The sequence below is a fragment of the Chelon labrosus genome (genome assembly GCF_963514085.1).
Source record: "Chelon labrosus genome assembly, chromosome: 6".
NCBI classification, from domain to species: domain Eukaryota; kingdom Metazoa; phylum Chordata; class Actinopteri; order Mugiliformes; family Mugilidae; genus Chelon; species Chelon labrosus.
The window spans coordinates 19426235-19452126 of record NC_140342.1 but is presented as its reverse complement, the minus strand read 5'-3'; the positions used below and the strand labels follow the sequence as shown (position 1 = coordinate 19452126).

General features: G+C 42.3%; 1 protein-coding gene across 1 annotated transcript; it reads left to right on the top strand.

The window, feature by feature from the left end:
• The first annotated feature begins 2078 nt into the window (after positions 1 to 2078).
• Positions 2079 to 17036, top strand: ap1m1 (adaptor related protein complex 1 subunit mu 1). The gene is made up of 12 exons (XM_084546682.1): positions 2079 to 2513; positions 3202 to 3358; positions 3474 to 3541; positions 3670 to 3800; positions 6073 to 6220; positions 6404 to 6530; positions 6717 to 6859; positions 9501 to 9572; positions 9853 to 10011; positions 10221 to 10346; positions 15762 to 15837; positions 16256 to 17036. The coding sequence occupies exons 1-12, from the start codon at positions 2472 to 2474 to the stop codon at positions 16276 to 16278; spliced, it is 1272 nt and encodes a 423-aa protein (XP_084402808.1). The 5' UTR covers positions 2079 to 2471; the 3' UTR covers positions 16279 to 17036.
• The last annotated feature ends 8856 nt before the right edge of the window (positions 17037 to 25892 follow it).

Here is a 25892-nt window from a genome sequence, read left to right as displayed (position 1 = left end):
TACAGAAGATGAATGAATTAATTTGGGATGGCTCCTTGGGAAGGAGTCAAGTCAAGTCCATATATAAATACTTTTCAGAGTATGGTGTGGTAGACGTTAACAGGGCCTGCGCAGAACCCTGATCTCAGACCCTGTTCAGACCTGAGGGCAACATCCGTCCTGAGTGATCTGATTGCGACAAGCCTGCTTAAAAGTACAGGTGTAAACACACCCAGGACGCACAGAGCTGAAATCAAATCCCTCACACCACATTTGGAGCTTGTCTGGGCTGCTTGAGACCACATTCCTTTAGCAGTGTGAACACACGCACAGAGTCCTGGCCACATCCACGCCCCGCCTACTCAAATGACATTCTCCGCATAAGCGAAGTTTTGCCTCATTCATTTAGAAACACACACACACACAACCGACATCGACAGCTCATCAAGGAACGAACTGAAGCGCCAGCGTCTGAAACTGAGACGACAAAAGTTTAAGGAAAATCCATAGTTTTGGAATGAGATGTTTAAAAAAAACAAACAATATACAGGTGCAACAACACACAGTGACTTTTTAGGGTAAAGGTAAAGGAAAAGAGAAGTGTTGAAAAAAAAGCTATGAAAGGTAATAGGATCCTTTTCATTGATATTTAATGTCCATATTAGTCATTCTTATGTTTGTTAATGGCCTTTCAACATATTTAATTATGATCCACTACTGTCCTCATGGCCTGAAGCTGATCCAAATGGTTGAGAATGGTGCTATCTTGTGGTGATCGTCAAGCGGTAAGAGAAGCTGTACCTAAAAAAAAACATCTGGTGCACAACTTCCACCCGTCCAGTAGGTGGAGCTACTGTCTATGTCTGCATGGGAAGTACTGTATACTTCAAATAGAAATTCAGATTAGTGAGTCCATGTCAGCAGAAGGGAGATAAGGCTGTAACGTGAGAATGAGTGAGTAGTTTTCATCGGCATGGCAGCGATGACAGCAGATGACATGTTCAGTCATCATGTTGTACAGGTTGGCACCCAGCCGTACAGCACTGCTGAAAGCATTGTAAGGGCAACTGTGTGTAGGGCTTCAGGATACATTCAGACAATGTAAGCCTAAATACACTGAGCGTAAATCATTTCTAACATGACTTTATACACAATCAAATATTAAACCACTACCAACGTATATAGGATAGTAGAAGACTTCTGCAGACTTTACCTGCCTCAGAAGTGCAGGAAGCACTCTTTTCTCTTGAGCCTGTGGAGGTAATATCTGTGCAATAACCTACTTATATCTACATATCTTAAATTCTCTCATATGCAATGTCCCAATGTGCTATTGTTTAATTTTCTACTTTTTGTATTTATTTAATGTTTGCTTTTTTATCTCCTGTGTGCTCTGTCTCTTAAACTATATGCTGCTGCAACCCTGCAAATTTCCCCACAGTGGGATAAATAAAGTACATTGCTGCCACAGAAAAAAAACAAAAAAAAAAACAGATCAGTGTCACATTATAACGTGATAAATTTCACGTTGAAGCATGATAATTTGCTATAACAGTTTTGTCAAGTTGCAGGGATGCAATGGCTCCAGACTGAGAGTCTGAAACTGCTGAGGGGTTAGCCTGCTATGAGATGAGTTTTTCAGAACCAAGCAACAGATAACTTAAATGTATGACTTTATAATGGGTTCACTAAAGAATAGGATATAGCAATAAGATAAGTTGTTTTCTATGATAATGTATTTCAAAATGTGCAAGTGTGTGCTGGTGTAGTGTTCATTCACAGATACCATATCATTTTATTTCTTTAACAATAAGGCTTTTATCTCTATACTTAATATTTTCTAAGGAATCTAAACAGTGTGGTATCTGTGTAATTGTCCACAAGTCCACCTGCACCCAAGACTACCTAATTTATCACATTATAACATGAAACTGCTCTTATTCTATATTTTATGTGTATAGATTGAGATTTAGTATATTTTATCTTATTTTTATTTTTATTTCACTTATTTAAATTCGTGTGTTATGTACAAGAGAGTAAAGCTACCGGAGTCAAATTCCCTGCACATACTTGGCCATTAAAGCTGATTCTGATTCTGATGAAACGTATCTGTTTTTTTATTTTTGGCATGGCAGCAATTAAGGATTATCTTATTTTAAGCCTTTCTAAGCCTGTCTCTTGCCAACATAATCCTATAATGTGAAACAATAACCACACTCTGCAGTATGTACAGATTTAATGTTCATCCAATACATTTCTATGAAGAAAAAAAAAAACACCTGCCTGTCTCCTGTAGTACTTCCTCCTGCTCCACAGGGGGCGCCGCTCATGTCCACGGACGGTGTAGCAAAAAGGGAAGGGTCGTTTTCTCTTTTTCCACTATTATGAATGGATGTCTGCTCTTTAATTGTATCCTTCAGCTTGAAATCATCAAACATTATCGACACGGTGCCGGTAACGAGCAGGACTAAGCTCGTATAAATTAGTTCAAGATGTCTGCCAGCGCGGTATATGTCTTGGATTTGAAAGGAAAGGTAAATCACCGGGGCTGCGGTGCTAAGCTACCGTTAGCCTAGCTAGCAGCCTTGCTAACACATTCTTTGACAGATTATGATGTGGCTCAATCCCCTGCACGGTAGCTAACGAATCGGCGGTTGAGAAGCAGTTTAAAGGTTTCGACTTGTAACTAACGTCAGTAATTTGCGTCTAAACAAGGATGTCCACTTCATATTATGAATGCAACTGATAAAAATCCCAATCTATAGGGATATGAGAAATAAGTAGCTGACTAATCAGGTGACCAGCTGTTAGCCTCAGGGAATGTAAAGACTATTCCAAAGCTCCCTTGAAAATGTACATAATTAAGTGTTCTGCCTGTAAACATGGAATAATATGTCTAGTATCATATTAATACAGCCTGCTTTTAATCATGCCAGTCTTCCGGTAAATTCGGCATTAAAGTTAGCCGTTGAATTCAAGATTTATTTTTCTTATCCCCGCCCACATCATTGTCTTAGTAGTGTTAAAGGATGGAGTAGAAGTTGCAGGTGCAAGACTACACCAGCGAATAAACACTTGATTTTATTTCTATTGGTGCCTCATATATTCAAAATATTTCATTAGTGTGCATCCATGATGATTGTCTAGTTTTCAGTAGTGCTGCAGCTAATCCTAAATAACATTCATAAGGCAAGCTTCACATGTCCCGTCTGTTCCTTTCAGGTCCTGGTGTGCCGAAATTATCGGGGAGATGTGGACATGTCAGAGATCGAGCACTTCATGACCCTTCTGATGGACAAAGAGGAGGAGGGGACGCTTTCTCCAATCCTGGCCCACGGAGGAGTCCGCTTCATGTGGATCAAACACAATAACCTCTACTGTATCCTTATTGTTTACTTCCTGGTATTTGTGCACACGCTTCTTGTAAACAATTAGTATTATATGTTTTTTTCCCCTCCTTTTTCTGCTAAATTTCTTAACTCACGTCTCTTCAGTGGTTGCGACGTCCAAGAAAAACGCCAGCGTCTCACTGGTTTTCTCCTTCTTGTACAAAATTGTTCAGGTGGGACTGAATGCTTTTCCTGCTGTGGTTTACAGCGGTTCCAGTTCTCAGCACAAACAAAGCCACGTGCTGTCTGTTGATAGCAGCGGACGGAAAAGGGTTTATTAAACCTAATTTGTGTTCTGCAGGTTTTTTCTGAGTATTTCAAAGAACTGGAGGAAGAGAGCATCAGGGATAACTTTGTTATCATATACGAGTTGATGGACGAGCTGATGGACTTTGGCTATCCTCAGACCACTGACAGCAAGATTCTGCAAGAGTGAGTATCCCTTGAGCTGCAGTCACACTGCAGTTAACTTGATTTACACTAACAAGAGATGCAACTAATGATTAATGTCACTATTGATGACATTTTTTATTGCTTTTCGATTGTTGTTAAGTCTATAGAATGCCAAAAATATGACAGATGTTCATCAATCTTTTCCATAGTACAAATTGATGCCTTCACATTATTTCTTCAGTCTGTCCATCAGTTATGAGACGAGGCAAATGGTCAATTAAAAAACAAAACAAAAAAACAATAAGGTCAGTAATGCAGCTTTATAAAACTCTGACTTGTTTTATAACAGAGTGTTAAGACAAGTGCAAATTATTTATAATTAAGTTGAGTCCACCAAAGACACGTTGCTGTACACTTGCACAATGAAGTGCTTCTCTCTTTTTGTTGACATCAAGGAAGCAGCCATCTTGTCTGAATAAACTTTTGTGTTATGGTCAATGGACAAAGGCAACGCTGATGTTCAGTGTGAGCTCCACCTGGCTGGTCGGTTGACTTGTACGACGCAAGAGCTGTTGCACATTCTGGCCATGCGGGAAGGCGTGCACATGTAGTATGAGTTAACAAACAAAACTACTCGGTGTCTGCCCAGAATTCAAGGTTAACCCCACATTCATAGCTGATAGTAGGGCCGAACGATAAGGCCAAAAAATAAATTCTCAATGTTCCTTTTTCAATGATACACTGATCAACCACAAATTTAAAACCACTGTCATGAGAAGTAAATAACTTTATTAACAATCTTGTGACAATACAATGTTCTGCTGGGAAACGTTTGGGCCTGTACCACCCACAAAGACCAGATCAGGTACCCCCACCCCATAGCAATGACACTCCTTGATGGCAGCAGCCAGTCTCCCATTGCTTTTAACATATTTACAAATGCAGGCTTGTAAATGAATAGGTTTGTGATACTGCTACATTAGTGTTAATTTTGTCACCTATTTTTAATTTAGTCTTAGTCTTAGTCTTGTGCCAAATGTCCTTGTTAGTTTTAGTCGTATTTAGTCATTCACATATCTTATTTTCTTAGTCAAGTTTTAGTCGACTAAAAGTCTCGCCATTTTAGTCTAGTTTTAGTCAAAAGAAAACTCAATATATCTTAGTCAGGTTTTAGTCAAAACATTTTAGTCTTTTTTTTATATAACAAATTATTTCTGAGATTATTTCTGATAACCATTTCAGTCAAATATCGAGCCTCTTCCTTCTACCTAGCATGTCGACGTCGGCACCCACTCTGGCAGAAATCTCTGGTGTTTGCTACTGTCTATCTATGGGTGTTCTTGCTCCATGTAGTTTCATGTTGCAGCCACAGGCTGGCAGCAACAGCACGAACTCATTCGGAATATTTTGAAGGCCTAACAGTTGAATATTCTATCTCACGATGAAAAAGTAGAGACAATTGTAGACGAAACTGAAGAGAGATTTTATCTTAGTTTTTATTTTATGCAAAACATTTTAGTCTCGTCTTTTTTCGTCAACAATAATGGATGTTAATTTAGTCTTAGTCAGCGTTTTTGGACAATGGTGCAGTCTCATCATCGTCTCGTCTTATTCATGGAAAAAAAGGTTGTTGACGAACATATTTAGTCTCGTCTCGTCTGACGAAATTAACACTATGCTACATTTAGTTTTAGTAAACTTTTGACAAACATTACTCTGCAGAGCGAACTATCCCACCTCAGATTTTGCAAAACCGATCCATCTCCATGTCAGTGAAGTAACATGACTGCCTTTATTTGGTAGTATTGATTGGTTCTACTTTTATTTCGGGTGGAATTTGCAATCTTAAATTTCCATTCTTTGTGTGAACAATTGATTATGAAGTGCATTTAGCAGCTGTATAAAAGAGAAAGAAAAGCGGCATCTCTACCTGATAATAAACTTTTGACTGGTGTTACGTGTTTACACGCATATTCCAGTTAAGTCACGTATTGCACATTGCTTTTTCCCTTGTTTGCGGAATCGTCCTGTCATTTCCCTGTGTCTAAAGGAGTTTACTGGCAAAAACTGGCAAAAAAGTGTAAATGATGAAAAAAAAGATTGCAGGACTGTGACTGAAACAGACGTGTAGCAGGCTAACTCTGGATTTCCCCCCCAGTGTTCTTTGACTACAACAATAAGTCAGACAATCCTCCCTCTTAACCAGGAGATTTTCTGTTCTTCTTTGATGCTTTCTGGGAACTCGCCACCGCAGACTGCTAATTTCCCCTTTTCTCATCTTTGCCTCCGTGTTTACATTTTTGTCTCCCAGATACATAACCCAGGAGGGACACAAGCTAGACACTGGCGCCCCGCGACCCCCCGCCACTGTCACCAACGCTGTCTCCTGGAGGTCAGAGGGCATCAAGTACAGGAAGAACGAGGTTTTCCTGGACGTCATTGAGTCAGTCAACCTCCTGGTAGGAGCCCCTTGATTTAGAAGGCCTGTGTTGCTTAAGGAATGTCTGTCACAGTCTTTGTAAACTTCCTCCTTGGGTGCGTCACAACATCTTGCAGTTGTCTGTGCTGTGATTTCTTTGAATGACCAACACTTTTTTTATAATAGAAACCACTGACACTTTTAACCCCTCCTGTCCTTTCAGGTCAGTGCCAACGGAAATGTTCTACGAAGCGAGATTGTTGGCTCTATTAAGATGCGCGTCTTCCTGTCTGGAATGCCGGAGTTGCGTCTGGGTCTAAACGACAAGGTTCTGTTTGAAAACACTGGACGTGAGTTCTCTGTTACTACAATTATTTAAACTCTGTGATGAGCTTTAACTTTTCTTAACAAAAAATTACGCTCAGACAATTGTCCTATCTGCCTTTAATACATAAATTCTCATCCATGTGATGCTGCACGCTGTCTGGGACCAGAAAGAACTGGGATTTGACTAAATTTGTTGTGTGCTAATGCAGGAGGGAAGAGTAAGTCTGTAGAGCTGGAGGATGTCAAGTTTCACCAGTGTGTCCGCCTGTCTCGCTTCGAGAATGACCGCACCATCTCCTTCATTCCTCCCGACGGAGAGTTTGAGCTCATGTCCTACCGCCTCAACACTCATGTGAGTAGCATGCGTCTGGGAAGCTGATCCCAAACCACATGAAGCGTCTGAAATGGTTTTGACACAACTGCCAAGCACGAAGCTCTTTAAAGCCTTTTTGACTTTAACAAACATTCACCACATAGTACTGTTTGGCAGTCGCAGGTTGTCTTAAGGCCATGACATACCAAGCCAGTGTCCAGCCTTCGGTGAACGTCTGTGGTCGTAGTTTATTCAGTGTGTCCCATTGAATCCCGTCGAATGAGCAGCGGGAGGAGCCCGTCAGAGAGCCCTCTTGGATGGACGGACCTTAGAGAATCAGCGCAAGAGATGAAAAACTGAAGTAAACAAACTGATAAGAGGGCACACAGAAGGCTCTTCTTGTTTTTCATTCTCATTTCATCAGAATATTCAAATACAGAAAATATTTCACCATGACATGATCGTGCAGAATGGTTAAACTATAGACCAGCTGATTTAGGAGAAGAGAGGCCAGCTCTGTACGATGGTTTGTAGTGCTTCCTGGCCTCCTAGCCTCCCAGCTAATAGTTTGCCTTTTGGTTTCCCCCTTTAAAATGATCAATACCGACTGCCGCCACCTCCTACAGTTGCTGCACGTACATTATGTCCCAGCTGACTGTTGGTTGTATCTAAGACTGACTCTGTTAATTGAAATATTGATGATGACAGTGGAAAGGTAGTCGGGTAATATTAAAATATATTACAGCAGAATTAGTGAGTTGCTTCCAAAACTTCTCATCTCATCTTACCAGTCATCAACCGCGGACACCAAGTTTAACCACTACAGCAGGTCACCATTCACTTCATTACTGAGGACGTGATCATGACACATGACCGTGCGATATTTAAAGTCTCTTCCTCTTTTCTTTGAATCACAGCTGTTCACTAGATAAATATTTGTCACTGAAGTGTAAATCTCACAGTTAGCCGTTTTTCAAATATATAGAGGCAACATGTTCAGAACAACTGTTTCTATATAATCAGTGCAGCGTGTGAATGTTTATTAGAAGAAGAGATGGGATCTTGTCTCAAATGAGGCAAAACTGCTTCATCATTAAACAGACAACAGTGAAAAATCATAAGCCACAACATTAAAACCACTGACAGGAGAAGTAACTAACATTGACCATCTTGTATATACAATGCAATGTTCTGCTGGGAACCTTTTGGACCTGGCATTCGTTCGTGTGGATGTTACTTAGACATGTAGCACCCACCTAGACCAGACCAGGCACCCCCACCCCATAGCAATGACACTCCTTGATGGCAGCAGGATGCAGCCTGACACAGGCACACAAAAACGGTTTAGGAACAAATTAAAAAAAAAAAAAACCCAAAAAACTGATCAAGTATCTGTGGGATGATCCACACAGAGGACCCAAAGACCCCCCCACCAACAACATTCTGCTGCCAGACACCACAGGACAGCCTCAGAAGGCCCACGTCCATTCTCTGATGAGTCACAACAGTTTTGCAGGCACAAGGGAGACCTACACAGTATTAGGAATGAGGTCGTAAAGTTATGCCTGGTCAGTGTGTAATGAAGTAATAGGATATACACAAATACTTACAGTTCTCTGGCATAAGTCTTTTGCAATAGCGTTACCAGTAAGAGTGCCAGAACGGAAGTAGTGCAGTGGAGCATAGTTCTTTTATTTGTAGCTTAAAGTTGGTAACCCAAGAAATGACTTTTAAACGACTGACCACATATCACCAGAAAATTCTCCAAGCTATCCAATTATACCAATTTAAAATCTATTTGGAAGGCACATTTCTTTAATGCCTTTGCACGTGGGGCATAAAAAGTCCTCGGGTTGGTCTGTTTAATGGCTGATTCGTCCCTGAACGGTTTCTCAATCTGCACTGCTTTAAAAGTTGCTCCTTCCTCTTTACGCCCTGCTGGAGTTAAGCCAATAAGAAGTCCAGGTTAGTGTCTCAGTCTGTATTAGCTTACTGCTGAAGTGATGATGACTGTGAAACTGTGGAACGGAAATACCTACGAAGAGGTCTGACGTGCACCTCCCGAGAAATGCCGTTCCACGTTAGTCGACGCAGATCACAGCAGCTGTGATTAAATCTGAAAGTTGCCGTTGTCCACCATTTATTACTTCCAGCTCCAACATGAGTCCAACATCAGTTCCATTCACACAGAGACAAATTACTTTTATGCAAATAGTTCTTCTTTCTATGTATGTTTCTCATATTTAAAAAGATATAAGGGGTCAAGAGTATTTGAAGACTAATATCGATACCTTCTGATACTGATCAGGTGATGTGCTGTCTGTTTTTAAGATGGATACGCTGAAAACATGTTACATAATAACCCAGTGTCCAGAGCCTCCCAAGTTTTGCGTAATCTGTGGTTGTCCCTAGATTTCCTCGGCAACACTGAGTTCACACAACACCAGATGCACACAACACAGATCGATTCAAATATGAATACAAGACTGATTTGTTGACAAAGTAGTGGAAACAAAGTAAATGTGTATCTTTAAAGTGTTCATTTGTTGGTGTGTTGTAGTAGAACCTACTATCCACTAGGTGGTGACTGTGTCACACCTGATTTAAGCTGGTGTGCTCATCACAAGCCATAGAGTGAAAATCTGTGTCCTCACGTGTGTCGTCTTTTTTTTTGTCTCAGGTGAAGCCCTTGATCTGGATCGAGTCCGTTATCGAGAAGCATTCTCACAGTCGGATCGAGTACATGATCAAGGTACGTGACGGCTTCAATCGCTGCGTTGTTTTTTTTTTTTTTTTTAAAGCTGAACTGTTGATCCTTGGAACAAATGACTGGGCCGTGATGCAGTTCAGACCGGCTTAAGGCAAGTTTGCTGTCATAGCCGAGTGTGGTGCAATGATTTATTTTCATAGTTGTCATTACGTGGTAACCGTGACAATCAAGCACTTATTTGAAACAATAATTAAATCCAGTTTTTATACCCTGTGCAGGCGTCACATTGTGCTAAACTTGACCTGCTTGTTCTGTCTCCTAGGCGAAGAGTCAGTTCAAGAGGCGTTCCACAGCCAATAACGTGGAGATTCACATTCCTGTGCCAACGGACGCTGACTCACCCAAATTCAAGACCACAGTGGGCAGCGTGAAGTGGGTGCCAGAGAACAGCGAAATCGTCTGGTCAATCAAGTCTTTCCCTGTGAGCAGAAAGCATGACTCACGAGTTTCATACTGACTCTGTAATCTTACGTTTTGGTCATATTTCACCGTCGTTGTTGTTTGCAGAATTCTAGTCATTCAAAAATGTAGTTCCTGTGTTTATCTAATGGCACTGAGTTAAATCGGCAGCAGGTTCGTGATTAGTTCAGGCCTTGAATTAAAGAGCTTTTGTGTTTCGACTTGTCTCAGGGTGGAAAGGAGTATTTGATGCGAGCCCACTTCGGCCTGCCGAGTGTAGAGGCTGAAGACAAGGAGGGGAAGCCGCCAATCAGTGTCAAGTTTGAGATCCCGTATTTCACCACCTCAGGCATTCAGGTATGTTCCACACACACAGACACACACACACAAACTCTTTCTGTAACTGTATTTCCCCATACAGTCGATTTAAACCTAAACAATGATGGGTTCAAAATCAAAAATAAACATCTTGACCACCAGATTTGATCACTTTCCAGTAGGATTTAAACATCTGTTGTCTCTTTCCAGAGCAGGAATTTAAACAATTCACATTTGTCCTGTTGACCAGAGGGGGCAGTAAGGCAGCATTAGACACAGTGCTCCCTGTACTGCCCCCTCCCCTCCCTTTCAGCAGTAATTTGACTGAACCAGGGAGCAACTACTCATCATCTTGAACTTGGCCCTCTGCCTTTTATTTTAATTGCATATATAAAATGTAATTCTTTGTAACAGGTTAGTAGATTTATTGGATTTTGATTGTGATTCCTGTGGAACTGGGAGAGAAGCTAACGTTTATGCTTAAAAATCTCTCGCTGACCGCAGACTTACACAGATGTGCTCACACTTACTGTATAATCACAGTTGTCCTGTGATTATATGTGTGGCACCGCAACACAAAATTAAGTTTTCCCACGTCTTCATGTGAGGAAACAATGGCAAACTCCATTTGAAAATATCATATCATTGAGTCAGAGGAAAATGACAGTATTTTCCACCGGTACATTTATATTATTACACCTCAGCTTCACGGAGGGTGTTTGACATTGTACCTGTTTATGTAAAGCATGGACTCCGGGAGTATTTACCAAGATATTCTTAGAGGTCAGCTGATGTTTAAACCCAACATTGTAAAAATGCTGGTGCTTTATTGGAAAAAAACTGGAATTAACTCCCTTAAATGAACACACGCCGGATAAACCTTGCCCTTATTATGCCTCAGTGACGGCGAGAGTTGTTGCTGGAGGCCTGATGTTTTCGGGTTGTCCTTGTGAGTGTCTCAAAGGAATTCTTTTCAGACTTGCCACCAGTGGTGACTTGGAGTAAGAGGAGAACTGATTAGACTTTGGTTGTAAAAGGTCTGAAAGACATATTTTTGTCCATGATGACAGAATTTAACACAAATGTCCCGTAGGATAAAACGATGAACTGATGACCTCCTGTATCCTAAAAGTCAAAGATCAAAATGACACCTTTATTAAATCAAACTCTTCGTCACATGTATTAAATGAGTCCGGACAGGCAGGTTGTAAAGTGCAATTTGACTAGTCACGCAACTGCAAAGAGGTAACTCTAGTTTTATTTCGAAAGCATTTCTTTTAATTGCCATTAAAACAGTCAGTCTCTCTGTCAACACTTTCCTCGGAAGCTCAGCATTGTCGTTCCAAACAGTCGGTTCATATCCAGTGAACCGTATAATTGCACTGTAATTATAAAATGTTCTTAAGAAGCAGTTATATGCAAATTTGCGGAAACTTGAAACAATCACAAATTACAACAAACAAACGTTCAGTATTAAGAGTGAAATAATATTTTGTCAATCTTTTTTGTGGGTGTGTTTGTTCAAGGAAAATCGAGGCAGTGCAGGCACTAGATCTCTGGGCCAGCCAGGCAGGCATGCATGCTTATTGTCCATGACTTCTTGCAAAAGTGGAGGCACCAGGCTCCACGGTCAACTCACAGATGAATTAATGACTGACCTGCCTCCAGCTAACACTCTCATTTAACTTTTAATGCTATTTTCTGTGTGACTCTCATTAAAAAGAAGTCATATTTTCCGGCTTCTCCACATTTCCTATGGTAGTCGATAAAACGTTATTAAGTTGTGTGGACATTACGCAGCCCACTCGGAAACAAGAAGCTCAAACCCAAGTTAATTGAAATGCATGATCCTTGTAATTGGGGTAAATCCTGGCAGTAAAAGAATGCTTGCCATTTTCCGAGGCAATTTGGCAGCTGACAGATATAATCCCCTTTTATATTCTTCCTTTAAAACCCATGAATGAGCAGATGGTCCTATAAGAGCAAGTGCATTTAATAAGCGCAGTGATCGAGGCAGGTTTGACCCGGCTTTGCATACTCATGGCTGAAGCCGTTTCCCGCCATAATTATAAGAATGGAAACTAATTTCAAAACACAACATGTACACTTTACACATGGCATCGACGAAGACTTGAAAACATATCCTGTGTTGTCCATCTTCGATCTTTGTAGCTGTAGTTCACACTAGCTTATCTGTGTTTGGTGCAATAGCACGTCTGTTGTGGTGATGGATCCTCTTTTTGTGGTTTTTCTACAAACCTTGATGACTTGTATTCAAACACAAGAAAACAGAGTGTTTCCTGTTCACTACAGTCTGGACACACCCTGCAGAAGTGCCAGTGCCTCCACCGATGAGCGTGAAGTGAATCTACGTCTGCCACCATTAGTTTGTTTAAGCCAGTTCGTTTAGAACATTTTAAACATACCGAGCTGAATTTGGCTTATTCCTCTTGGCAGTCCTGCTTTACCACAAATGCACATCTCTGATTGGTTGAGCAAGTACAGTACAAAGTCATTGAATCAATCAGAGGTATGCTTTTGCATAATTCTTCTCAGCAAGCCATGTAAAACTAAAGCACGTCCTCAAAACCTGTGAATGCTTATGAAACTTCACCATTAATGAGAGTCTTTAGTCTTTGACGTATTTTGTAACTTCCTGGAAGGAAGCCACCTGAAAAGGTCTGAATCTGAAAACCACAGTGCACCCCTGGGATTTTTGGGCCCAACGTACATCGGCTGAGAGCTAGAGATCGCTTAGGCACGTCAAACTTCGTCTTACAAGACAGGACTTCTGGCAAAGTGACGTTAAGGCTAAAATTTTAAACTCGGTTTGCAATTGTTAATAGTTTAAGGTGAAATGAAAGTGTAGTCCAGAGAAGATGTGTTTCGAAGCTACGTCTTGCAGAAGTGCAAGACACACCCTGCAGAAGTGCTGTTGCTTCCATATTTATACAAATAAATATAATGAGAATCAGTGGTTTGCTCTTTCCCAAGCCTCCAGAAGCCTTCACCCCCTGCCAAAAAAACAAAATCGTGCTTCGTTTTTCTTGTGACCAAAAGCAGAAAACTTTTCCCAGTGTTTGCACTGACACTGTGGCGCACCCACCATCTCAGAGAAAACTTATTAAGAACCGTATTCCCATCGAACCCTCGTGTCAAGCCTGTAACCTTTCCCTTATTATAGGGCAAGGGCAGACTTGGTCTCAGACTCTAATGTAGCCAGCAACGCCACTCTCTACGTGTGAGAAGAGGCTGTGAAGCTTAATTAGACACATGTAAATATCAAAGCTTGAGAAAGTTCCTCTTAACTCCACCACTAAGTGTAGGGGAGCACACATGCGAAGTGCGTATGATGCACGTAACGCCACCTTATAAAATTTACTAGAAAATGGAGCAACCCCACACTTTGGCAGAGCTGTTGTTATATTCTTCAAATCTTACTTCTTTAGGTGATGTCGAGGGAACCCAAACAAGCTGCAAGCAGATGGTCTCTGGGCCATAGCGTCTACCGAAAGCCTGATAAATCCAGACCACACATGCAGTCTGTACTTACCGAACGAGATACAACAAACATCCTCCTTTCCCCTTCTCATCTTACAAGCCATAATGATATTTTGCGGAGAACGGCTTTTGATGCCGTTTTGCTGACTACGTACCCACGGTCAGGCCGAGTGCATGTTTGGCCGCCGGGTTCGAAGGAGAAGTGCTGTGCCGGCAGACTCGGTGATCCCGCGTCTATGTGTTTGTCGTCATGTCTCTGGCGACCACGGCGCTCTCTCGCTCTGACCTCACTGTGTAGTGGAAGGTAATAACAAGGCGGCCGCGACTGAGGCCTCACCAGAGCCCTGCCGCCGCTTGACCCGCAAATTCCTGTCCTGCTTTCAGCTGGGAACTGGCATGATGGAGACATGGCATGGAGACATCTCACGGAGAGGTCAACTTTTAAAACGGCCCTGGAAACCTTGTCGCAGCACATATCTGTTTTCTTTTCTACTGGAAAGCACTCTGAAGCATAAAAGATGCGTCTGTAATTAGTTTGGTAGGGTGCACTTACGCATACATAATGCAACCACAAGACAAAATGCCACACTATAGAAAAGCGCATTAAATCAAGCAGCGTTTCATCATCTGTGCTACAACCGGGGACATACTGTTTCGGTGACATAAGTTTCCCTAACTGTTTTATTTCCCCCACCTGACCGGGAAAAACAATGTGCAATCATTGTTCTGCAGCAGCCGTGGTGGCACGGAGTATTTTTAGAGCCGCTTCTCGAAATTCAGCTCTGTGGTAACACTGGGCTGGTGAAATATCAGTTAATGGCTTGTGAAAGTTGTATCTTGATAATGCTGATGTGCATTTTTTTTTTTCCTCTCACGCCTCAAAAAAAAAAAAAAAAAAAAAAAAAAAAAATACAGTTATGTAAATTAACTTTGTGTGTCCCTTGAAAGCTGCTGTGTAGCTGCTTCCCTCTTCTGATGTGACTCATACTACTGCTTCCTCATCAACAACAGCGCTCCTACTACAACTCAAAGCCAGGAACAGGCTTAAAGGTGCCCTGCTCTGAGCATCTATGCAGAGACGGTAGTCAGCTGCAGTTCTAACGGCAGCGTTTGATCTCACATCAAAAACATGAAACATTTCTTGAAACCCGCGTGCACTGTTCTGCAAAATATCTTTTCTCATTAAATCATGAAGAACACAAACTTCAGGTTGAAATAAGATGAGCTGTGAGGAGTTAATATTTGGGACATAGGCAGTGTAGCTATGCTGCATGAGGTATAATTGAATTGAATGAGTGCATGTTGGACGTAAATTAAAACCTTTCAAAGGCTGCTTTCAAATAATCTTCACGAACACAGCGCAAGCGTTTTTTCTTATGTTTATCGTGAAGATTTTTGTTCGCTGAGATCTTGTTGGAACCATCTCAACACCATCTATAATCTATATTTGCAGCTGTATCACCTCCGTGTTTTTCGTTGCTTTGCGGGAGTGCCGAGTACATCAACAGTAGAACGCTTATAAAATCAAGCACGCAGTGTACTAGTTAGCTTTGTGGGTTTGCACCTTCCTCTCAACCTGTTTCATCTGTTTTTTTCCTAAAGTCCAAAGAAAAAAAAAAAAAAAGGCAGGTTAGGTGAATTGTTGACTCTTGATTGAGTTACTGTATGCAGTTTTTTGTTTTGCATTTGTTAAACCTGCGATAGCTTGTCCATAGCAGACTCATGCTGGGAAGGGCTCCAGCCACCTGTGACCCTGCACAGGATGAACAGCTTAGACTGAATGGAAAATGTTTATAAAGAGGTATTTTTAACCACCTGAAAACACTTGACGTCATGGAATATAATAATCCTCCGATCTGTGCGGTTTGAAATAACGCAAACCCGAAAACCTGAGTGAATTGACTTAATTGAGACGCGATGACATAACCTCGCCTCCTCTTTGTCTCCTCTCAGGTGCGTTACCTGAAGATCATCGAGAAGAGTGGATACCAGGCCCTGCCGTGGGTGCGCTACATCACCCAGAACGGAGGTAGGTTAAGAGGTCACGGATGCTTGTGTAGAGTGCCCGCATGTGCAGGTATTAGGCAACAGTTGGGCAATGCAGTGCAATGTGGTGGGAACTAACCTTGAACAGATGCAGTCCTGTGAAAAAGGGGATACAGTGTAGTACACGAGGCAATGTGGCAACGTCCTGCAAAATGTGAGAAAGTGAACTTTTTTTTTTTTTTTCTCCCCTCCTTCTTCTCGATCTTCACGCCGAGATTGCCAAGGTTGCACATGCTGGTCTTTTCGCTAATGTTGCCACTAATTACCAAACATCCTCATCTCATTTCCTTTATGTTCCATTCATTCTGGGTGGAAAGCATCAGCTGCCTCCACTTGATTTCTCTCCCGATTCCTCCTTTTCTTTGTCCATTTGATTAAGTCTTGTCCATTTCCTCCCTCAGATTACCAGCTCCGGACCCAGTAGGCAGCGGGGCGGCAGGTGGGGGAATCAGACGGGGTGGAGTCAAGTCGCTAATGTGCTATCAATGGCAGGTGGCAGTCACGAGACCAGACGACTGTCCGTTATTCTACTTATTTTTTTAGTTTAGTTTTTTTTTTTTTTATTCATTTACGATCGATGCAAAAGTTACACGGAGCCTTCAGTCAGACGAGGTTCGAAAAACATACCGCTGCGTAGCGGCGATTACGAGCGAGGCCAAGGAAAGACGGAGTGACGTTTACATCAGCTGATACAGTGCAGAGTCGTACACAATCTATCAAAACATGTGTCAAATGGTTTAAAAGACTTGTGTTACATTTCCCATTTAATGTTACTGTAAAAAACAACAACAACTCTCTTAAACTGTCTGGTATTTTTTTGTATGAAGCTGCTTTTGTTCTGCCACAATCCCTGTTTGTTGAATATGTGTATATATTTGTTACACGTTAATGAACGTTGTGTCAGTATTATTAGTTAAATAACTGTAAATTAAGCTTTTCTCTTCTTTCTTTTTTTTATTTTTTCCTATTATCGCCTCCATTGACACACAACAGAGCGCTTGGCTGCTTTTTTTATTCGTCCCCCTCCCCCCCGACGTTAAGCTTCGCAGCAAACAATAAATGTGACTTTGAGTTGCGCTGTTACGATGTTTCTTTCTTCCACCCCGACACTTGTTTTCCTTTTTCTCTCTGTCTGTAACCAAACTATTTCAGATCATTAAATGTCTATTTAGAGAAAACTGTTCCATCACCTGCTTGCGTCATTTTTCGTGTAAATCGATGGCGTCACCACCGTGAGCTGCTTCAGTGTCACATCCAGGCGCCTGCCTCAGTGGGGACTGCTGAATGAATTGAAAATGTTGTAGACAGAAACCGAGTCGGGGGGGGGGGGTTTCCTGTATCAGGCTCGAGGTTGTTGCCAACCCGGGATGGGTTTTTTTCCACCTCATCTTGCAGGTCTTTTCAAACAGTGCGACTCTTAATGCCCAGGGCTCCGTGATATCATAGGCGACTGAGTGCAAGCGCTCCGTAAACACGCAGCAGAGCCGGGGGATGTGACTCAAGCTGTGGTCAACGGTCGCAGACATGCTAGAGGGAAATGTACGATGGACAGCACAGAGTAGTTATTGTTCACGCCAAGCCACGCTGCACTGCAGTCCTGCATGAGGTCATTCTTTAAGTTTGTCCTCTTAGGGGACTGTGATCCTCCTGATGTGGCGTGAGTCACTTGGAGCAGGTGCTGAAGGCCGCGAGCCCGTGTCACAATGACATGAAATTCCACGTTTGTTTCTCACATGCTATGCTGGGCTCGAGTCGTTTGTCGTTCGTAGCGTTGTTTTCCCCCTTTCAAAGACACCTGGTCTGAGCTGAAACACCTACACTGCGTGTGTGCCAAGTCTGGGAACAAGAGGTGATTGACTTGCAAAAGAGAGAACGCAATGTCACTGAGGTTAAAATGTTCAGATCAGGTTTAGTGTTCACCCGACTGGAACTAAAATGTAAAATGTGGCTGAAGTTATGTTCTTATCGTCTGGTCTATTGTTTACATCCCCAGACGGTTTATTTTTAATCGCATGAACATACGATAAGATCTCAGATGTCAGAGTAACACCTACACAAATCAGCCACAACATTATGACCACTGACAGGAGAAGTAAATAACATCAAACGTCAATTCAGCATTCTGCTGGGAAACTTTTGGACCTGGCATTCATTTGTTTGGATGTTACTTAGACATGTACCACCCACCTAGACCAGACCATGCACCCCCACCCCATAGCAATGACAATCCTTGATGACAGCAGCCATCCCCAGCAGGATGCAACAACTCAAAAAACATGAAGAACAGCACAAGGTGTTGACCTGGCCTCCTGGAAAAGGTTATAAACTTTTATTTTCAGATATTTATTGATGTGTTTGCAGATTTTCTTTTATATAATCTCTGAGCAGTAAAGCATGTTGTTGTGCATGTGAACTCATTCCCTATCTGGCCATGATCTGAATGACAGGTATGAGACGGGTAATAACACCTACTCATGACCAGATTAGATTTATCTTGTCTGCATTGGGCCTTTAAACTGTCTAGGGTTAAGGAGTCTCGTGGATCAGGTTATCCTTTCTCTATTTTTTATTTTTATCTGATTGTCTCTTGGTGTTCTATTACAACTGTTGCTGCACAACTATCTCTAAAGCTCCCAGGTCGTAACATCCCTGCACCGGAGCCGTCGGCCGAACACACTTACTGGTCGACGTGTGCTCTCCCTCACTGGGGAACTGTGTCTGTGATACTTGGCAGAGCATGTGAACGCAGCATTTGGCGCTTGATGAGAAGGACGCATTCATGAGGCGAAGTCGACCTCTGAGGAGTCGGGAGGGGAGCCCTGACATACCTCATGTTGCAAGATTGCTTACAGAAGAGTATCCTCTCTTATGTTTGCAAATATTTAACACAAATATATACTCTCTTCTCTGCGATTTACCGCAGGGTTATCATAACATGTTCCTCATATGCACGGCTTCCTCATTTATACCAGAAACGTGTCATTTCTAAGAATGATTAAAAAGCAAATTGGTGTTTAAATTGGAATGTAGAGATAATTTTTTTTTTTTTTCACGTGCATGTAGAAAAAACAGCCACTGGAATAAAGAAGTAAGTTCGGATTTCAATATGGGATGTCTTTCAGCCGATACACATAGAAAAATAAATAATTATATCTCTGCATGTAACTGGAAAGTCATACAACTAATCAAAAGCCATTTAGTTGTCAAACTGATTTAACTCATTGGTGCACAGATGACATTACATAACTACGTCCCAAATCCAGCCCAGTATCAAACTACATATGCACCGATCAGGCATAACATTATGACCACCTTCCTAATATTGTGTAGGTCTCCCTTGTGCCTCCAACACAGTTGTGACTCATCAGAGAATGGACATGGGTCTTCTGAGGGTGTCCTGTGGTGTCTGGAAACAGGATGTTGTTAGTGGGGGGCCTTTGGGTCCTATAGGTTGAGGGGAGGGGCCTTTGTGGATCATCTGACAGATACTTGATCAGTTTCTAGTGAATTTGGAGGCCAGGTCAACACCTTGTACTGTTCTTCATGTTTTTTTTTAGTTGTTCCTAAACCGTTTTTGTGTGCGTGGCTGCATCCTGCTGGGGATGGCTGCTGCCATCAAGGAGTGTCATTGCTATGGGGTGGGGGTGCCTGGTCTGGTCTAGGTGGGTGGTACATGTCTAAGTAATATCCACATGAATGAATGCCAGGTCCAAAAGTTTCCCAGCAGAACACTGAACTGTCACAAGATGGTCAATGTTGTTCACTTCTCCTGTCAGTGGTTTTAATGTTATGGCGGATCGCTGTATAAAATTTCGTATTTATTTATTTTTTAATCTACAAATTAAAATTTTAGCTGTCGGATAAATGTGGTTCGGTAAGAAGGCGATATCTGTAGCAGAAAATGAAAAGAAAACTGAATGATTAATTACCTTACAGTACATTTAGGTAGATCAACTCACTTCCTACTTCTGCTGAATCTATTGTATGTTTATCGATTCTGGTTTGCAAAAAAAAAGAGAGAAGTTAATTATACCTTTAACATTATGAAACATTTTCTAAATTCTCAAACATCTCTTAAAATATTTTCCTTGACGCACATCATTCCTTCATCAACCTGTTTAAATGTGCAAGAGCCTTTATTTCATCATCTCTGGCATTTAAACAAAGGACAGTATTATGTAATAATAAGCCTAATTACTATTTGGATCGGTAAAAGTATTTCAGGTAATCAAGCCAAACTGTAGCTTTGATGTCAAATGCACCCTCTTGTGCCTCGCAGCACAACGACACTAACAGGTTAATGACATCAAAACCTTCACCTTTCCCCTCAGGTATTATTCGGTTACCATGCCAACGGTGGACTATTGACACCTTTTTTATAGTGGAATCCGGACCAGCAATGGAAAATCACCATGGTTACTCAACGGCGATGAAGCAACAGGTAGAAGGGAGGGGGGGGGGGCCTGACAGCGTGGCAGTGTCAACGTCAAATCCAGGTGTGCCACGAGGATCCCCGTGTTTACCCACACAAGGAACCCCGGCGCCTAGCAACGAGGGAAATCCTCTCGTGCCTTATCGGGACTGTGATCTCTGCGTGACGTCAAGACGATGTCATTCCTCTCACTGGCATACAAAGTGTCCCTATAATCTGCGTCTCACTGTCAGTTGTGAAATACAAACAGTAGGTGAGTCACATTCAGGCAGCAGTTGGAGAAAAAGGTATTTCACTATAGGTGAGGCCGCAGAGTGTGACGGACTTCCTCCCAGACAGACCTGAAATAGTTGTTACGCTGGTTGAAAGAAGCCAGGAGCATGGTGTGTGTGTGTGTGGTCCATGCTGGCTTTACTGCAGGGTATTCCTCAAGCGGAGGGAAATTTCCATCCCCCTGTGTAGACTTTACAACAATATTGGTTTAAAGAGCGTATAGCTGAGTGTTTAACCATGCTGGCCTTGAGACGTTGCTGCTGCAATCTCTCATTGTCTCCAGCCCACACATCGCTGAAAGGTGAGGCAGTACGTGACTGCCAGTCATATAGTTACAGTGTCATTGGGTCAAAGTGTACATCCGGCTAAAAATTTGGCACCGTCGCTATATTTACTTCCCACTAAAGGCCTCATGCAACTAATGTTTCGCCGTGTCTTTGCCTTGGAAACTGACTCATCAGCACTGGAGTCCAAAGTCTGAAAGATCAGCAAGTACAGTGGAGCACGTACAACCCTGCTCATTTCATAACACACAGACCGTGTTATTATGGACTGCCAGAGCAGAGCTTCCCAACCTGTGGGTCAGACCCCCCAAGAGGTCTCCAGATAAATCAGAGGGGTCAGCAGAAGATTAAAGAGGCAGAAAGGAAAACTACTTTCATAGAAAACTTCTTACTACTTTCCTCAAATGTTAGTTTTTTAGTGATATAGTAGATACTTTTCTCTCTTTATAGCCGTCTAGCAAGACTAAACAACAGAGTTAAAGTACATTGTCGCAGAGTCGCCACTGATTTAAAAATTATAAGTCCCACGTTTGCTGCCACTCCTCAGCCTTTTTTATGTCAAAGTAAAGAAAAAAGGGGTTAAATAGCAGCCTGAGCTGGCTAATGGGGAGAATATGTTTGTCTTCCAGTTTTCAAAATGAAACATATACACCGATCAGCCACAACATTAAAGGGGAACCACCGTTTTTTATAACCTGGACCTTATTTCTGGCATAAAATACAATCGTTTACTCACCTATATAACTTTGGTGTTATTTGGAGTCCTTCAGAAGATATTTAGATCCAGTGGAGCGACGCTTATATCCATATAGCAGGAGTTCCTGGGGCACTGAAACGCAGCCTCTAAATAACGCATTATCTGCCGTTATGATACGCTAGTGCTATTCCCCGTTGAGTCCGTAGTTCCCCTTTAAAACCAGAAGTAAATAACATTGACCATTTTGTGACAATACAATGTTCTGCTGGGGCACTTTTGGACCTGGCATTCATTTGTTTGGATGTTATTTGGACATGTAGCACCCGCCTAGACCAGACCAGGCACCCCCACCCCATAGCAATGACACTCCTCCAGGCTAGCACAGACACACACACACACAAAAACACTTTAGGAACAACTCAAAAAAAACATGAAGAACAGCACAAGGTGTTGACCTGGCCTCCAAATTCACTAGATCCCAAACTGATCAAGTATCTGTTTCAGAAGACCCATGTCCATTCTCTGATGAGCCACAACTGTTTTGGAAGCAACAAGGGAGACCTACACAATATTAGGAAGGCGGTCATAATGTTATGCCTGATCGGTGTGAGTTTAGGAAGAGAGGAAGGCAGTGGAACTGGTGAGATTAGCTCATATGACTGGAGCACTGCAAAAAAAAGTTCAACCACCTCGACTGTTATTTGTTGTGTATCACGTCACGTCACCTGCTTCTACTGGAAATGATGATTAGAGCATCATAATGCAAACTCCAGCGTCATATTGTTAACTTTATGATGTTTAGCAGGTATGTTTATGCTATACTGCTTACTGACTATAAACTGGCACTGCTGACATGGCTAAAATTCCAGGAAGCTGAAAATTAAAAACTGATTTTCAGCTACACATTCATATCTTTTGACTCAACTTGGGAAGTAGCCACAAAAGGCATTGCTTAATTTTAAGATGTCACAAGCCAAAAATGTTGGGAGCTACTGTTCACCTTATCCTGTCACCTGCGAATGTCATTCTGCGCTGCTTTTATTAACCACAGCTTCGGCTTTTTTATGAATCACTCATAGATATATTTAGAAACTGAGACCACAACGTCGGGCATTACTAATATAAAGTATGTCGCATAGTGTCGGCTCTCTGACAATAAGTGGAAGTCTGACTTCATTATTCATTTTTTTTTTTCTCGGACCGACTTTCAGCGCTGCTGCCTGGGTTCCTGGAAATCTACCCTGGAGACTGTGAAGGCTTCCAAAGGAAAAAAAAAAAGTCACTAACCGCTTACTGTCAGTGGAGCTGTGTTTGTTTTGTCAGTAAATGTGTCCACCTTTTTTTTTTACAACTTTGCAAACTGAAAGTCAGGACAAGAGGTTTTCTAAAATGCCCCTGGTCGTTCTTTTTTAGCCCTTTATATTCAAAACTTTCCTGAGTCGCTGCAGTGCCACGACATGCCCTGCACGGCTGAGGGATTACGTGAAAATAACATATCTGTAATGACGGTTCTGTAGGACCTGGAGCAAAGTCTGCACAGTAGTTTGAATAATGTTTTCCTTTCACGGCTCTCTGTGATGGCACCGGGAAACTTAAAGAGTAAACAACCCCCCGCCACCACCACCACCAACCCCTCACTGAACAAATATAGATGTGTCCGGCTTGTATGAGAAGGAAGTAGCTTGTGGAAAAAAAACAAAAAAACAAAACGGAAGATGTCTTCCACATAAAAAGAAAAGAGATACTTGATGTGTGCATAATTTATGTTTCATTGCATAGAAGGAACCCTTTCATTCTTTTCTGTCACTGAACAAAACCGTCAGAATAAATGTTGCTCCAGGCAGCGTGGTAATTGAGAAGTCCTTTCTCGTAGCACAATGGAGGGTAAAATCCTTGTCTGTCCTCTTTGAGTACGCGCAGGACACCTGGCTGTTAGATGTAAGTTCAAAGGCTTCTAGCAGCTTTCCGTAACCTTCTGTTTGCGTTTTATATTCGGGAAAAAAAAAGAAAAGAAAGACAAGTGCGTGGGGGGGGGGGGGCAAAGACACCTTGCAATGCATTTAATGACAATTGCAGATCTTCAGCAGTGCCACAGTGGACAAACCTCCACTTGCCGTCCAAAATGGCTATTTTAACCAGCTACACGTCTACCAGCTCTACATCTGGATATTATCCGGACAGTAACAGCTGTAATAAACACTGACGCACTCATCAGAAAGCCCCTAATTCACTTTGATTGTCCACCAGAGCGCCTTTTGGTTTTGCTCCCTGCTACTGAAAATATTTGTGTTTTCCCTTCTCTCGCTCCTCTGGACATCCGATAGGCCTTGGCCGGCGTCCGGCATACTTTCTGCTGTCTTAATGCCGGCCCGTTGCACCAAATGATATTTTAGCACAAGTGCATGGCAACAGGAAAACAAAGAGGCACAAGATGAATTCTTTGGCCGACCACTTTTTGAATTACTGATCATGTAAAAACCCGCTGTGGCTCCCAGATTGCAAACATCAGTCCTTGGAGCCTGCATGCAAACCAGTCCTCTAAATAGGCCTGTCTATTTCTGTTGGGCTGCGGGGGGAAACATGTGTTTGACATCAGTGTCACTCGCTAGACGTTTTGCAGCGGGGCTTCATTGTCCCCTTACAGCTACTCTGCTTAGATTAATGACTGACAATAGTTGTATTCAAAGATTGCCGGTAATTACAGTCCAATCAATGAGCTCACATTTGAGGACAGCCCTGCCTAGTGGGGTTAGATGGTTTTAGGATCCAACACTGTGTCTCGTCTGAATCTGTTTGCGCTGCTGTTTATACTAGCTCTCTGGGTAGACAGCAGCAAAGTAAACACGCGCATAAAGTACAGCATATCCTGCACCACAACAAAACTCTACGAGACTATCAGGCCATGTACAACAGGGCACAGTCATAAGCAACTTTAAATCACTGCATTACTCAGAAACCTGATCTGTAGTGCCAGCTCGGGCAGGAGAAAGTGAATAAGCAGCTCCATCCTTTCATAACAGCTACTGCTGGGCGCCCAAACACGGCAAGTTCTCCAGCTGTGCCGCTGACGACATTTAGCGAATCGCAGGTGTGGAAACGGCACAGCCGGGAGGAAAGTGTTTTCGCTTATGAATTGTATGAGGTCACACCGAAACTTACGAAATGTTTTGAAACAACTCTCCACGTTAAAATTCAGCCCATGCAGGAAGAGTCGGAGAGGTCCGCTCCTCCAAGACAAAGGGATCACATGGGGCAGACATAAAAAGGAACATCAAAACTCAGGACTTCAGGAGGATTTGCCCTCAAGTCAGACTGTCAGTTTTGCCGCGAGTCGAGCTCTCTGCCTCTCACTCAGAGCCAAATGTGAAATGCTGGACACGATTCATAATTTTCCTCACAGCCCACTGTTCTCTAAACGTGTACTTGTCTGACTTCAAAAGGAAACTTTTCCGCACTGCATGCACAGGAACATCTGTGGTGCTCGGCCGTCACACAAACCTTCCGTGGGGGGGGAAAGATTTTCCGATTATTTACGCGCACGAGACAAAATCTGCTTTTTGAGGAGCTGAACTCAAAAATCTGCAAAGGACTATTAAGATCACACAACACTGTATGAAGCAGTCATATAATCCCTAAACATCCCCAAAGTCGGTCAGCATGGCTCCACAGCTGTAAGGCCTAAATTATCTATCTAGATCTAAATGGAGCTGAGAAATTCTTTTATTAGATCACTAGACCAGAATGAGATTTTTACTTCTGTCAAACTTTCATTGAACATTTTCTAAGAAATACCAAATATAATTCAACCAAACTGAAGCGCAACGACGCTGCATCAACTTAAACGCCGGCAAACTTGTGTTTCATTAACGCATTTAAACCTGACTCAAGCATAAGGAAGTTAAAAAGTTGTAAAAGCAACTCTAGGAAAGGATACAAGTCAGCAAAGGGAAGCATTATATTAATAATACTGCTGAGAAGGAGCAGACATAAACAGCAACTCTCCCGAATGAAATGTTTAAATAAAAAGTTCCTCCTTGTTGTAAATGCAGGTGATGCTTGCGGACCAGTCACCTCATGAACCCCACCGGTTACTGTCTCCCGGTCCCAGAGCAAAATTGTGTATTTAACCAATCAACTGTGGAGAAGAGTAGCAATGAAAGGCCTGTGTGACACCAGCTCTATAATTTCCGTCCCCATTTTCCACTAAGACCACTCAATCTTACAGCCATATGGCGGTTGGCTTGCCTTAACCATTCACAGCTGAGTAAAAATAAACCTTCGGGATGCATCCTTGGGACAGGGGTTTGAAGACGCACTCAGCACACTCCGGCGCTCGACTTTGTGCTGGTTAC